Raw genomic sequence first — 11,155 nt, forward strand, 5'->3', positions numbered from 1 at the left:
CCAGTCTGTAATTCCCCGTTTTCTCTCTACCACCTTTTTTGAATAGTGGGGTAACATTAGCTACCCTCCAATCCATGGGTACTGTTCCAGAGTCTATCGAATGTTGGAAGATGATCAGCAATGCATCATCTATTTCTAGGGCCACTTCCTTAAGTACCCTAGGATGTAGATTATCAGGCCCTGGGGAATTATCGGCCTTCAATCCCATCAATTTCCCTAACACCATTTCCCTACAAATACTGATTTCTTCCAGTTCCTCCCTTTCATCAGACCCTATGTTCCCTGACATTTCTGGGAGGTTATTTGTGTCCTCCTTTGTGAAGACAGAACCAAAATATGTATTTAATTGGTCAGCCATTTCTTTGTTCCCCATTATAAATTCCCCTGATTCTGACTGCAAGGGACCTACGCTTGACTTCACCAATCTTTTTCTCTTCACATACCTTTAAAAGCTTTTACAGTCAGTTTTAATGTTCCCGGCAAGCTTACTCTCATATTCTATTTTCCCTTTCTTAATTAATCCCTTTGTCCTCCTTTGTTGAATCCTAAACTGCTCTCAATCCTCTGGCTTACTGCTTTTTCTGGCCAATTTATGGCCTAGAAATTGTGCCAGCCTCGTCAGGGCACCGGAAGTACCGCCCCGGGAGTAGTCGCGGCCGCCCACCGCAAATTCACTTTCAGCACCCCAGAGGGAAGCGCGGCGCTACTCGAGGCGCCCCGCATCACTCTTGGGGCGCTGCAACTGAAAATCGCAGCGCAACGTGCCGCAGCGCAACACGCTGCGGCACGGCGCGCTGTGGTACTGCAGGCCTTCCTCCCCTTCTTGAAGGGGAGGGGCCTGCTGCATCGTGCTCAAAGAGCGCCAGTGCCGGCAAAAGAGCCCGGCACCGAGGAGAAGTGCCGGGCTCTTGGGACACAGCCGGCACTCCGCGGGGGGGGGGCTCAGGAGGCTGGGGACGGCGGCGCGGAGAGGTGCTGGCAGGCAGCCAGCAAAAAAAATGGCCGCCCCGCACCTCAGCGCCTCTACCGCCGCAGGTAGGCCCCCCTGAACTGGTTGCAAATTGCGACCAGCGTTAAAGCAGGGGGCGCTACTAAATTTCACGATCGAGGCAGTAGCGGGGCGCTGCGCACACCGATGACGTCATCGGTAGCGGCGCAGCGCTAACGGCTAGCGCCACCATTAGCGTCCCGCTAAATTTAGCGGGAGGCGTGGCCAGTGGTGTTAAACCCACTAAGTGCCCTCTTAGGGTGCTAACGGGTGGCGCAGCCCATTGAATTTCTAGGCCTATATGGATCTTATGCTATCCCTAATTTCCCTCGTTAGCCACGGTTGAGTCACCTTTTTTGTTTTATTTTTATGCCAAACTGGGATGAACAAATTCTGTAGTTCATCCATGCGGTCTTTGAATGTTTGCCATTGCCTATCCACTGTTAACCCTTTGAGTGACTTTCCCCAAGCAATCCTACCCAATTCGCGCCTCAGACCATCGTAGATAGAGCGGGGGAATGGAACTGACTGGATTGCTCTACAGAGAGCCGGCATGGACTTGATGGGCCGAATGGCCTCCTTCGGTGCCGTTATGACTCTATGGGCTAAAAATTGAGAAGCGCCCCAGCTAACTTTTTTAGAGCCCTGGAAAAATTAGCGTCCCCGTGCCGGAAATTGAGTGATTGCGCCCCAAGAGGGAAGCGGGGCACTACTGGAAGCGCCCCGCATCCCTCTTGGGGTGCTGTGAGTCAATATTGCGGCGTTATGTGCCGCAGTGTCACACCAGCGGTATTGCAGGCCTTCCTCCCCTTCTTAAAGGGGAGGGGCTTTGTGCAGTGTGACCTGGGGCGCAGCTGGGCCCCCGGGGATCGGGAGTGCAGGCAAAAGAGCCCGGCACTCAAGAGAAGTGCCAGGCTCTTGGAGCGCAACCGGCACTCCGCGTTGGGGTGCGTTTCAGGAGGCCTGGGACAGGAGCGCAGGCAGGTGCTGGCAGATGGCCAGTAACAAAAATGTCCGCCCCGCACCTCGCCTTTAAATTGCGCCTCCCCGGCTGCAGGTACGCCCCCCCTGACCCTGTTGGACATAGCGTCCGGCGGTAAGTCAGGGGGCGCTCCCGAAGATCGTGGCCGGGGTGTGAGCGGGGCGCTGCGCACGCCAATGATGTCATCACCAGTGGCGCAGTGCCACAGGGCGCTACTGGTTAGCGCCACCACTAATCTCCCGCTGAATTTTGCAGGAGGCATGGGCAGTGCCGCGCCCGGGCGCTAACGGGAGGCGCAACCAACTGAATTTTTCCCCCTATGACTCTATGACATAGACACTTGCTCTCACACACATTGCCACAAACAAACATATGCACAGTCACAGATACACGCTCCCAGACATAGACACTTGCTCTCACACACATTGCCACAAACAAACATACACAGAGTCACAGACACATGCTCTCACACACAAACATTCATTCACATGCATACATGCTCAAGCACACACTCACACACATTCATGGTGAAATGTACACAGCTTCCAGCAAAGGCCATTGGCAGCTAGGAGCAGGTTGACTCACTGTTGCCGCCTCACAGAAACTGAGGGCAATTGTGCAACCCCTATAGGTTTAGGATGGTGATGATTCCTGAGGATTGGGATGGTGATGTTCCCTGGGGATTGGGATGGTGATGTTCCCTGAGGTTTGGCATGGTGAAGATCCCTGAGGATTGGGATGGTGATGTACCCTGAGGATTGGGATGGTGATGTTCCCTGAGGATTGGGATGGTGATGATCCCTGAGGATTGGGATGGTGATGTTCCCTGAGGATTGGGATGGTGATGTTCCCTGAGGATTGGGATGGTGATGTTCCCTGAGGATTGCGATGGTGATGTTCCCTGAGGATTGCGATGGTGATGTTCCCTCAGGATTGGGGTGGTGCTGTTCCCTGAGGATTGGGGTGGTGATGATCCCTGAGGATTGGGTTGGTGATGATCCCTGAGGATTGGGATGGTGATGTTCCCTGAGGATTGGGATGGTGATGTTCCCTGAGGATTGCGATGGTGATGTTCCCTGAGGATTGGGATGGTGATGTTCCCTGAGGATTGGGGTGGTGATGATCCCTGAGGATTGGGTTGGTGATGATCCCTGAGGATTGGGATGGTGATGTTCCCTGAGGATTGGGATGGTGACGTTCCCTGAGGATTGGGATGGTGATGTTCCCTGAGGATTGCGATGGTGATGTTCCCTGAGGATTGGGATGGTGATGTTCCCTGATGATTGGGGTGGTGATGATCCCTGAGGATTGGGATGGTGATGATCCCTGAGGATTGGGATGTTGATGTTCCCTGAGGATTGGGATGGTGATGTTCCCTGAGGATTGGGATGGTGATGATCCCTGAGGATTGGGATGTTGATGTTCCCTGAGGATTGCGATGGTGATGTTCCCTGAGGATTGGGATGGTGATGTTTCCTGAGGATTGGGATGGTGATGATCCCTGAGGATTGTGATGTAGATGACCCCTGAGGATTGGGATGGTGATGTTCCCTGAGGATTGGGATGGTGATGTTCCCTGAGGAGTGGGATGGTGATGATCCCTGAGGATTGGGATGGTGATGTTCCCTGAGGATTGGGATGGTGATGTTCCCTGAGGATTGGGATGGTGATGATCCCTGAGGATTGGGATGGTGATGATCCCTGAGGATTGGAATGGTGATGTTCCCTGAGGATTGGGATGGTGATGTTCCCTGAGGATTGGGATGGTGATGATCCCTGAGGATTGGGATGGTGATGTTCCCTGAGGATTGGGATGGTGATGTTCCCTGAGGATTGGGATGGTGATGTTCCCTGAGGATTGGGATGGTGATGATCCCTGAGAATTGGGATGGTGATGATCACTGAGGATTGTGATGTAGATGATGCCTGAGGATTGGGATGGTATTGCTCCCTGAGGATTGGGATGGTGATGTTCCCTGAGGATTGCGATGGTGATGTTCCCTGAGGATTGGGATGGTGATGTTCCCTGATGATTAGGATGGTGATGTTCCCTGAGGATTGGAATGGTGATGATCCCTGAGGATTGGGATGTTGATGTTCCCTGAGGATTAGGTTGGTGATGTTCCCTGAGGATTGGGATGGTGATGATCCCTGAGGATTGGGATGGTGATGATCCCTGAGGATTGGGACGGTGATGATCGCTGAGAATTGCGATGGTGATGTTCCCTGAGGATTGGGATTGTGATGTTCCCTGAGGATTGTGGTGGTGATAATCCCTGAGGATTGGGATGGTGATGATCCCTGAGGATTGGGATGGTCATGATCCCTGCTAATTGGGATGGTGATGATCCCTGAGGATTGGGATGGTGATGTTCCATGAGGATTGGGATGGTGATGTTCCCTGAGGATTGGGATCGTGATGTTCCCTGAGGATTGCGATGGTGATGTTCCCTGAGGATTGGGATGGTGATGTTCCCTGAGGATTGGGGTGATGATAATCCCTGAGGATTGGGATGGTGATGATCCCTGAGGATTGGGATGGTGATGTTCCCTGAGGATTGGGATGGTTATGATCTCTGAGGATTGGGATGGTGATGATTCCTGAGGATTGGGATGGTGATGATTCCTGAGGATTGGGATGGTGATGATCCCTGAGAATTGCGATGGTGATGCTCCCTGAGGATTGGGATGGTGATGTTCCCTGAGGATTGGGGTGGTGATAATCCCTGAGGATTGGGATGGTGATGATCCCTGAGGATTGGGATGGTGATGTTCCATGAGGATTGGGATGGTGATGTTCCCTGAGGATTGGGATGGTGATGTTCCCTGAGGATTGCGATGGTGATGTTCCCTGAGGATTGGGATGGTGATGCTCCCTGAGGATTGATGTGGTGATAATCCCTGTGGATTGGGATGGTGATGTTCCCTGAGGATTGCGATGGTGATGTTCCCTGAGGATTGGGATGGTGATGCTCCCTGAGGATTGGGGTGGTGATAATCCCTGAGGATTGGGATGGTGATGATCCCTGAGAATTGCAATGGTGATGATCCCTGAGGATTGCGATGGTGATGATCCCTGAGGATTGGGATGGTGATGATCCCTGAGGATTGGGATGGTGATGATCCCTGAGGATTGCGATGGTGATGTTACCTGAGGATTGGGATTGTGATGTTCCCTGAGGATTGTGGTGGTGATAATCCCTGAGGACTGGGATGGTGATGATCCCTGAGGATTGGGATGGTCATGATCCCTGCTAATTGGGATGGTGATGATCCCTGAGGATTGGGATGGTGATGATCCCTGAGGATTGCGATGGTGATGTTACCTGAGGATTGGGATGCTTTTGTTGCACTATATTCTCCTGTGTCAGGGTACAGCCTCGTTGTTGAAGGCTGCATTAACCAAGCCCGCTCTCACACTGTATTTTCCTGCTCTTTGTTTTAGTTTGCCTCAATGAGTCTACTGCAGATCGGTCAAGAGACAGCGAAAGCACTTGTGAAGGACAGGGAGTCGGCCTTTCTCATTCTTCATATGGTAAGCTACACCTATCTTTACCCTGTAAATATAATATACAGAGAGTATTTTTAACCTTTAACACAGATCACTTCTGTAACATCAACCGTCTCTGCCACTGCCTCATCTCATCTCCTGCTGATGCCCTCCTCCATGCCTTTGTTACCTCCAGACTCGGGTATTCCAACACTCTACTGTCTGACCTCCCAACTTGAACCCTCCGTAAGCTTCATCTCATCCAAAACTCGGCTGCCCGTATCCTAACTCGCACCAAGGCTTTTCACACATCACCCCTGTGCTCGCTCACCTACATTGGCTCTGGCAACACACCAATTTTATAATTCTCATCCTTGTATTAAAATCCCTCCATGGCATCACCCCTCCCTTTCTCCTCTAGCCCGACAAACATCTGATGTCATGAATGGCACTGTATCAATAAAAGCTCTTTGATTTCTTTGTAACACGGTTCACACACAGCGTGTCATTACCCTGTAACACGGGTCACACAGAGTGTGTCATTACCCTGTAACACGGGTCACACAGTGCATGTCATTACCCTGTAACACGAGTCACACAGAGTGTGTCATTACCCTGTAACACGGGTCACACAGTGCATGTCATTACCCTGTAACACGAGTCACACAGAGTGTGTCATTACCCTGTAACACGGTTCACACACAGCGTGTCATTACCCTGTAACACGGGTCACACAGAGTGTGTCATTACCCTGTAACATGGGCCACACAGAGCGTGTCAATACCCTGTAACATGGGCCACACAGAGCATGTCATTACCCTGTAACTTGGGTCACACAGAGCTTGTCATTACCCTGTAACACGGGCCACACAGAGTGTGTCATTACCCTGTAACACAGGTCACACAGCATGTTATTACCCTGTAACACAGGTCACACAGCGTGTTATTACCCTGTAACACGGTTCACACAGCCGTGTCATTAGTTAGAAACATAGAACATAGAAAAATAGCAGCAGGAGTCGGCCATTTGGCCCTTCGAGCCTGCTCCACCATTCAATGATCCTCTATCTCAATACCATATTCCCGCTCTCTCCCCTTACCCCTTGATGTCTTGTGTGTCTAGAAATCTATCTATCTCCTTCTTAAATATATTCAGTGACTTGGCCTCCACAGCCTTCTGTGGTAGAGAATTTCATTGGTTCACCACCCTCTGAGTGAAGAAATTTCTCCTCATCTCAGTACTAAATGTCCTACCCCGTATCCCGAGACTGTGACCCCTCGTTCTAGGCCCCCCCAGCCAGGGGAAACATCCTCCCTGCATCCAGTCTGTCTAGCCCTGTCAGAATTTTATACATTTCAATGAGATCCCCTATCATTCTTCTAAACTCTAGTGAATACAGGCCTAGTCGACCCAATCTCTCCTCATACGACAGTCCTGCCATCCCAGGAACCAGTCTGGTGAACCTTCGCTGCACTCCCTCTATGGCAAGTATATCCTTTCTTAGGTAAGGAGACCAAAACTGCACACTACTCCAGGTGTGGTCTCACCAAGGCCCTGTACAACTGTAGTAAGACATCCTTGCTCCTGTACTCAAATCCTCTTGCAATGAAGGCCAACATACCATTTGCCTTCCTAACTGCTTGCTGCACCTGCATGTTTGCTTTCAGTGACTGGTGTACAAGGACACCCAGGTCCATTTGTACATCAGCATTTCCCAATCTATCACCATTTAAATAATACTCTGCCTTTCTATTTTTCCTACCAAAGTGGATAACTTCACATTTATCCACGTTATACTACATCTGCCATGTATTTGCCCACTCACTCAACTTGTCTAAATCGCCTTGAAGCCTCTTTGCATCCTCCTCACAACTCCCAATCCCACCTAGTTTCGTGTCGTCGGCAAACTTGGAAATATTACATTTGGTTCCCTCATCCAAATCACTGATATATATTGTGAATAGCTGGGGCCCAAGCACTGATCCCTGCGGTACCCCACTAGTCACTGCCTGCCACCCCGAAAATGCCCCATTTATTCCTACTCTCTGTTTCCTGTCTGTTAACCAATTTTCAATCCATGCCAGTATATTACCCCAATCCCATGTGCTTTAATTTTGCAAACTAACCTTTTATGTGGGACTATATCAAAGGACTTCTGAAAATCCAAATACACCACATCCACTGGTTCTCCCTTATCTCCTTATCTATTCTACCAGTTACATCCTCAAAAAACTCCAGTAGGTTTGTCAAACACGATTTCCCTTTCATAAATCCATGTTGACTTTTTCTAATCCCGTTGATATTTTCTAAGTGTTCTGCTAGCACATCCTTTATAATAGACTCCAGCATTTTCCCTACTACTGATGTTAGGCTAACTGGTTTGTAGTTCCCTGTTTTCTCTCTCCCACCTTTTTTAAATAGTGGGGTTACATTTGCCGCCCTCCAATCTGCAAGAACTGTTCCCAGTAATACGGGTCACACAGAGTGTGTCATTACCCTGTAACATGGGTCACACAGAGTGTGTCATTACCCTGTAACATGGCTCACACAGAGCGTGTCATTACCCTGTAACACGGGTCACACAGCGTGTCATTACCCTGTAACATGGGTCACATGGAGTGTGTCATTAACCTGTAACATGGGTCACACAGCGCGTCATTACCCTGTTAGACGGGTCACACAGCGTGTCATTACCCTGTAACACGGGTCACACAGCGTGTAATTACCCTGTAACACAGGTCACACAGAGCGTGTCATTACCCTGTAACATGGGTCACACAGTGCATGTCATTACCTGTAACATGGGTCACACAGAGTGTGTCATTACCCTGTAACAGGGGTCACACAGAGCGTGTCATTACCCTGTAACATGGGTCACACAGAGCGTGTCATTACCCTGTAACATGGGTCACCCAGCGTGTCATTACCCTGTAACTTGGGTCACACAGCGTGTCATTACCCTGTAACATGGGTCACACAGTGTGTAATTACCCTGTAACACTGGTCACACAGAGTGTGTCATTACCCTGTAACACGGGTCACACAGCGTGTCATTACCCTGTAACATGGGTCACACAGTGTGTCATTACCCTGTAACACGGGTCACACAGCGTGTCATTACCCTGTAACATGGGTCACACAGCGTGTCATTACCCTGTAACACGGGTCACACAACGTGTCATTACCCTGTAACATGGGCCACACAGCATGTCATTACCCTGTAACACGGGTCACACAGAGCGTGTCATTTCCCTGTAACTTGGGTCACACAGCGTGTCATTACCCTGTAACATGGGTCACACAGAGCGTGTCATTACCCTGTAACATGGGTCACCCAGCGTGTCATTACCCTGTAACACGGGTCACACGGAGCGTGTCATTACCCTGTAACATGGGTCACACAGCGTGTAATTACCCTGTAACACTGGTCACACAGAGTGTGTCATTACCCTGTAACACGGGTCACACAGCGTGTCATTACCCTGTAACATGGGTCACACAGCATGTCATTACCCTGTAACATGGGTCACACAGCATGTCATTACCCTGTAACATGGGCCACACAGCATGTCATTACCCTGTAACCTGGGTCACACAGCGTGTAATTACCCTGTAACACGGGTCACACAGAGTGTCATTGCCCTGTAATACGGGTCAAACAGCGTGTCATTACCCTGTAACATGGGTCACACAGCGTGTCATTACCCTGTAACATTGGTCACACCGTAAATGGCTTTCACCTATAACATGGATCACAAGGAGTGAAGGGGACAGGTAAGAGCTCTGTATCCAGTTACTGTGTCCTGGGGGGCGGGGTTCTGTATCCAGTGAGGGGGGAATTAAGAATAAATTCATCTCTCCAGTCACAGATTTGTGATGTCCGTATGTTTGGAGATTTTGCGGTATTGGCTCCTTGTGATCGATCATGTGATTGAAAGAACAGAACGACTTGCATTTCTGTAGCCCCTTTGTCACCCTCAGGACATCCCAAAGCGTTTTACATCCAGATGATGTCCTTTTTTTGAAGTGTAGTCACTGTTGTCATGTGGGAAACATGGCCACCAATTTGAGCACAGCAAGCTCCCACAAACAGCAATGTGATAATGACCAGATAATCTGTTTTAGTTATGTTGGTTGAGGGATAAATATTGGCCAGGACACCAGGGAGAACTCCCCTGCTCTTCTTCAAATAGTGCCCTGGGATCTTTTCTGTCATCTTGAGACATTAAACTACGGCCCATCAGCCCTCTCAGGTGGACATGAACACATCCCAAGAAACTATTCACAGAAGTGTTAGCCTCGATTATGGGTCAACACTTGGAGTGGGACTTGAACCAACAACCTTCTATCTCACAGGCAAGAGTGCTACCAACTGAGCCACTGGCTAAACACTAAACTCCCACTAATCCGAAAACTAACGGGACAGCTATTTGTTAAACTAATGAGTGTTGTTGTGTCTCACAGCTCATTGAGGAGTCCCCTTACCTGGAAATGGATATGCTGGAGCCCTGCTTCCCATATGTTCTGCTGAGGAATGCCTTCCGCGAAGTGTACAGACCATGCATCACCACCACAGGATAAACACAGAAGACTTCAGCTTCCTTTCAGCTGAATGCAATGGGGACACAATGACAAAGTCACATGGAGGGAGGGTGTGGGGAGAGGGTGTGGGGAGAGAGGGTGTGGGGAGAGAGGGTGTGGGGAGAGAGGGTGTGGGGAGAGAGGGGGTGGGGAGAGAGGGTGGGGAGAGAGTGGGTGGGGGAGAGAGAGAGAGAGAGAGAGGGGGGGAGGGAGAGAGAGTGGGAGAGAGGAGGGGGGAGAGGGGGAGAGAGAGAGGGAGGGAGAGAGGGGGGAAAGAGAGGGTGGAGGGGGAGAGGGGGGAGGAGAGAGAGGAGGGGGGAGAGAGAGGGGGAGAATGAGTGAGGGGTGGAAAGAGAGAGGGGGCGTGGAGAGAGGGAGAGAGGGGGTGGGGAGGGACAGAGAGAGAGGGGGGAGAGAGAGGAGGGGGGAAAGAGCGGAGGGGGGAGAGAGAGGGGGGAGAAAGAGTGAGGGGGGAGAGGGAGAGAGGGGGCAGGGAGGGACAGAGAGAGAGGGGGGGGAGAGAGAGGGGGGAGAGAGAGGAGGCGTGGAGAGAGGGGGCGGGAGAGAGGGGAGGGGGAGGAGAGAAGGGGGGAGAGAGGGGGCAGAGAGAGAGAGAGAGAGGGGGGGTGAGGGGAGAGAGGGGGTGAGGGGGGAAAGGGGGGAGAGGGGGGGTGAGAGACAGGGAGGAGAGAGGGGGAGAGAAGGGAGGGGGAGAGAGAGAGGGGGCGGGGACTTCATTGTAAAGAACCACAAGGCATTGAATTTGCATGTTTTTTTCTAATTCTTCTGTTGTGGAGAGAATTGTAGAAAACTAAAACCTCCTGCTGCTTGGTGTGTCTTCATTTCAGAAAAGCTTATTTTCCCCAGAGTGTTTCCAGAAAAGCACATAAAGGAGCTGCCTAGGTAGGCCTGTCAGCAACTCTTGTCTGCCTGAGTGGGAGTGTCTGCTTCTGACCTCTGAACTCTGCACTAACACCTCACATTCACTCTCTTTAAATATCTGAGTGTTGCTGGTTGGCCCGAGTTTCTGAGCAGGAAGCCACTTTCTTGCTGCTTTGTGTAGCCGACTACATTGAGACTGAAATGTGCAACTTCAAACTCATTTTAGCAGTA

General features: G+C 50.6%; 1 protein-coding gene across 1 annotated transcript in view; it reads left to right on the forward strand.

The window, feature by feature from the left end:
* Positions 1-10,107, forward strand: part of LOC147096981 (nck-associated protein 1-like) — a 32,469-nt gene extending 22,362 nt beyond the window's left edge. The window contains exons 7-8 of the mRNA XM_085972688.1: positions 5,416-5,505; positions 9,926-10,107. Of these exons, the coding sequence (XP_085828814.1) occupies positions 5,416-5,505; positions 9,926-10,042 (207 nt within the window). The 3' untranslated portion in view covers positions 10,043-10,107. The remainder of the gene's footprint in view (positions 1-5,415; positions 5,506-9,925) is intronic.
* The last annotated feature ends 1,048 nt before the right edge of the window (positions 10,108-11,155 follow it).

This window comes from Somniosus microcephalus, chromosome 33, assembly GCF_052327205.1.
Source record: "Somniosus microcephalus isolate GS21.2 chromosome 33, FLI_Smic_1.0, whole genome shotgun sequence".
NCBI classification, from domain to species: domain Eukaryota; kingdom Metazoa; phylum Chordata; class Chondrichthyes; order Squaliformes; family Somniosidae; genus Somniosus; species Somniosus microcephalus.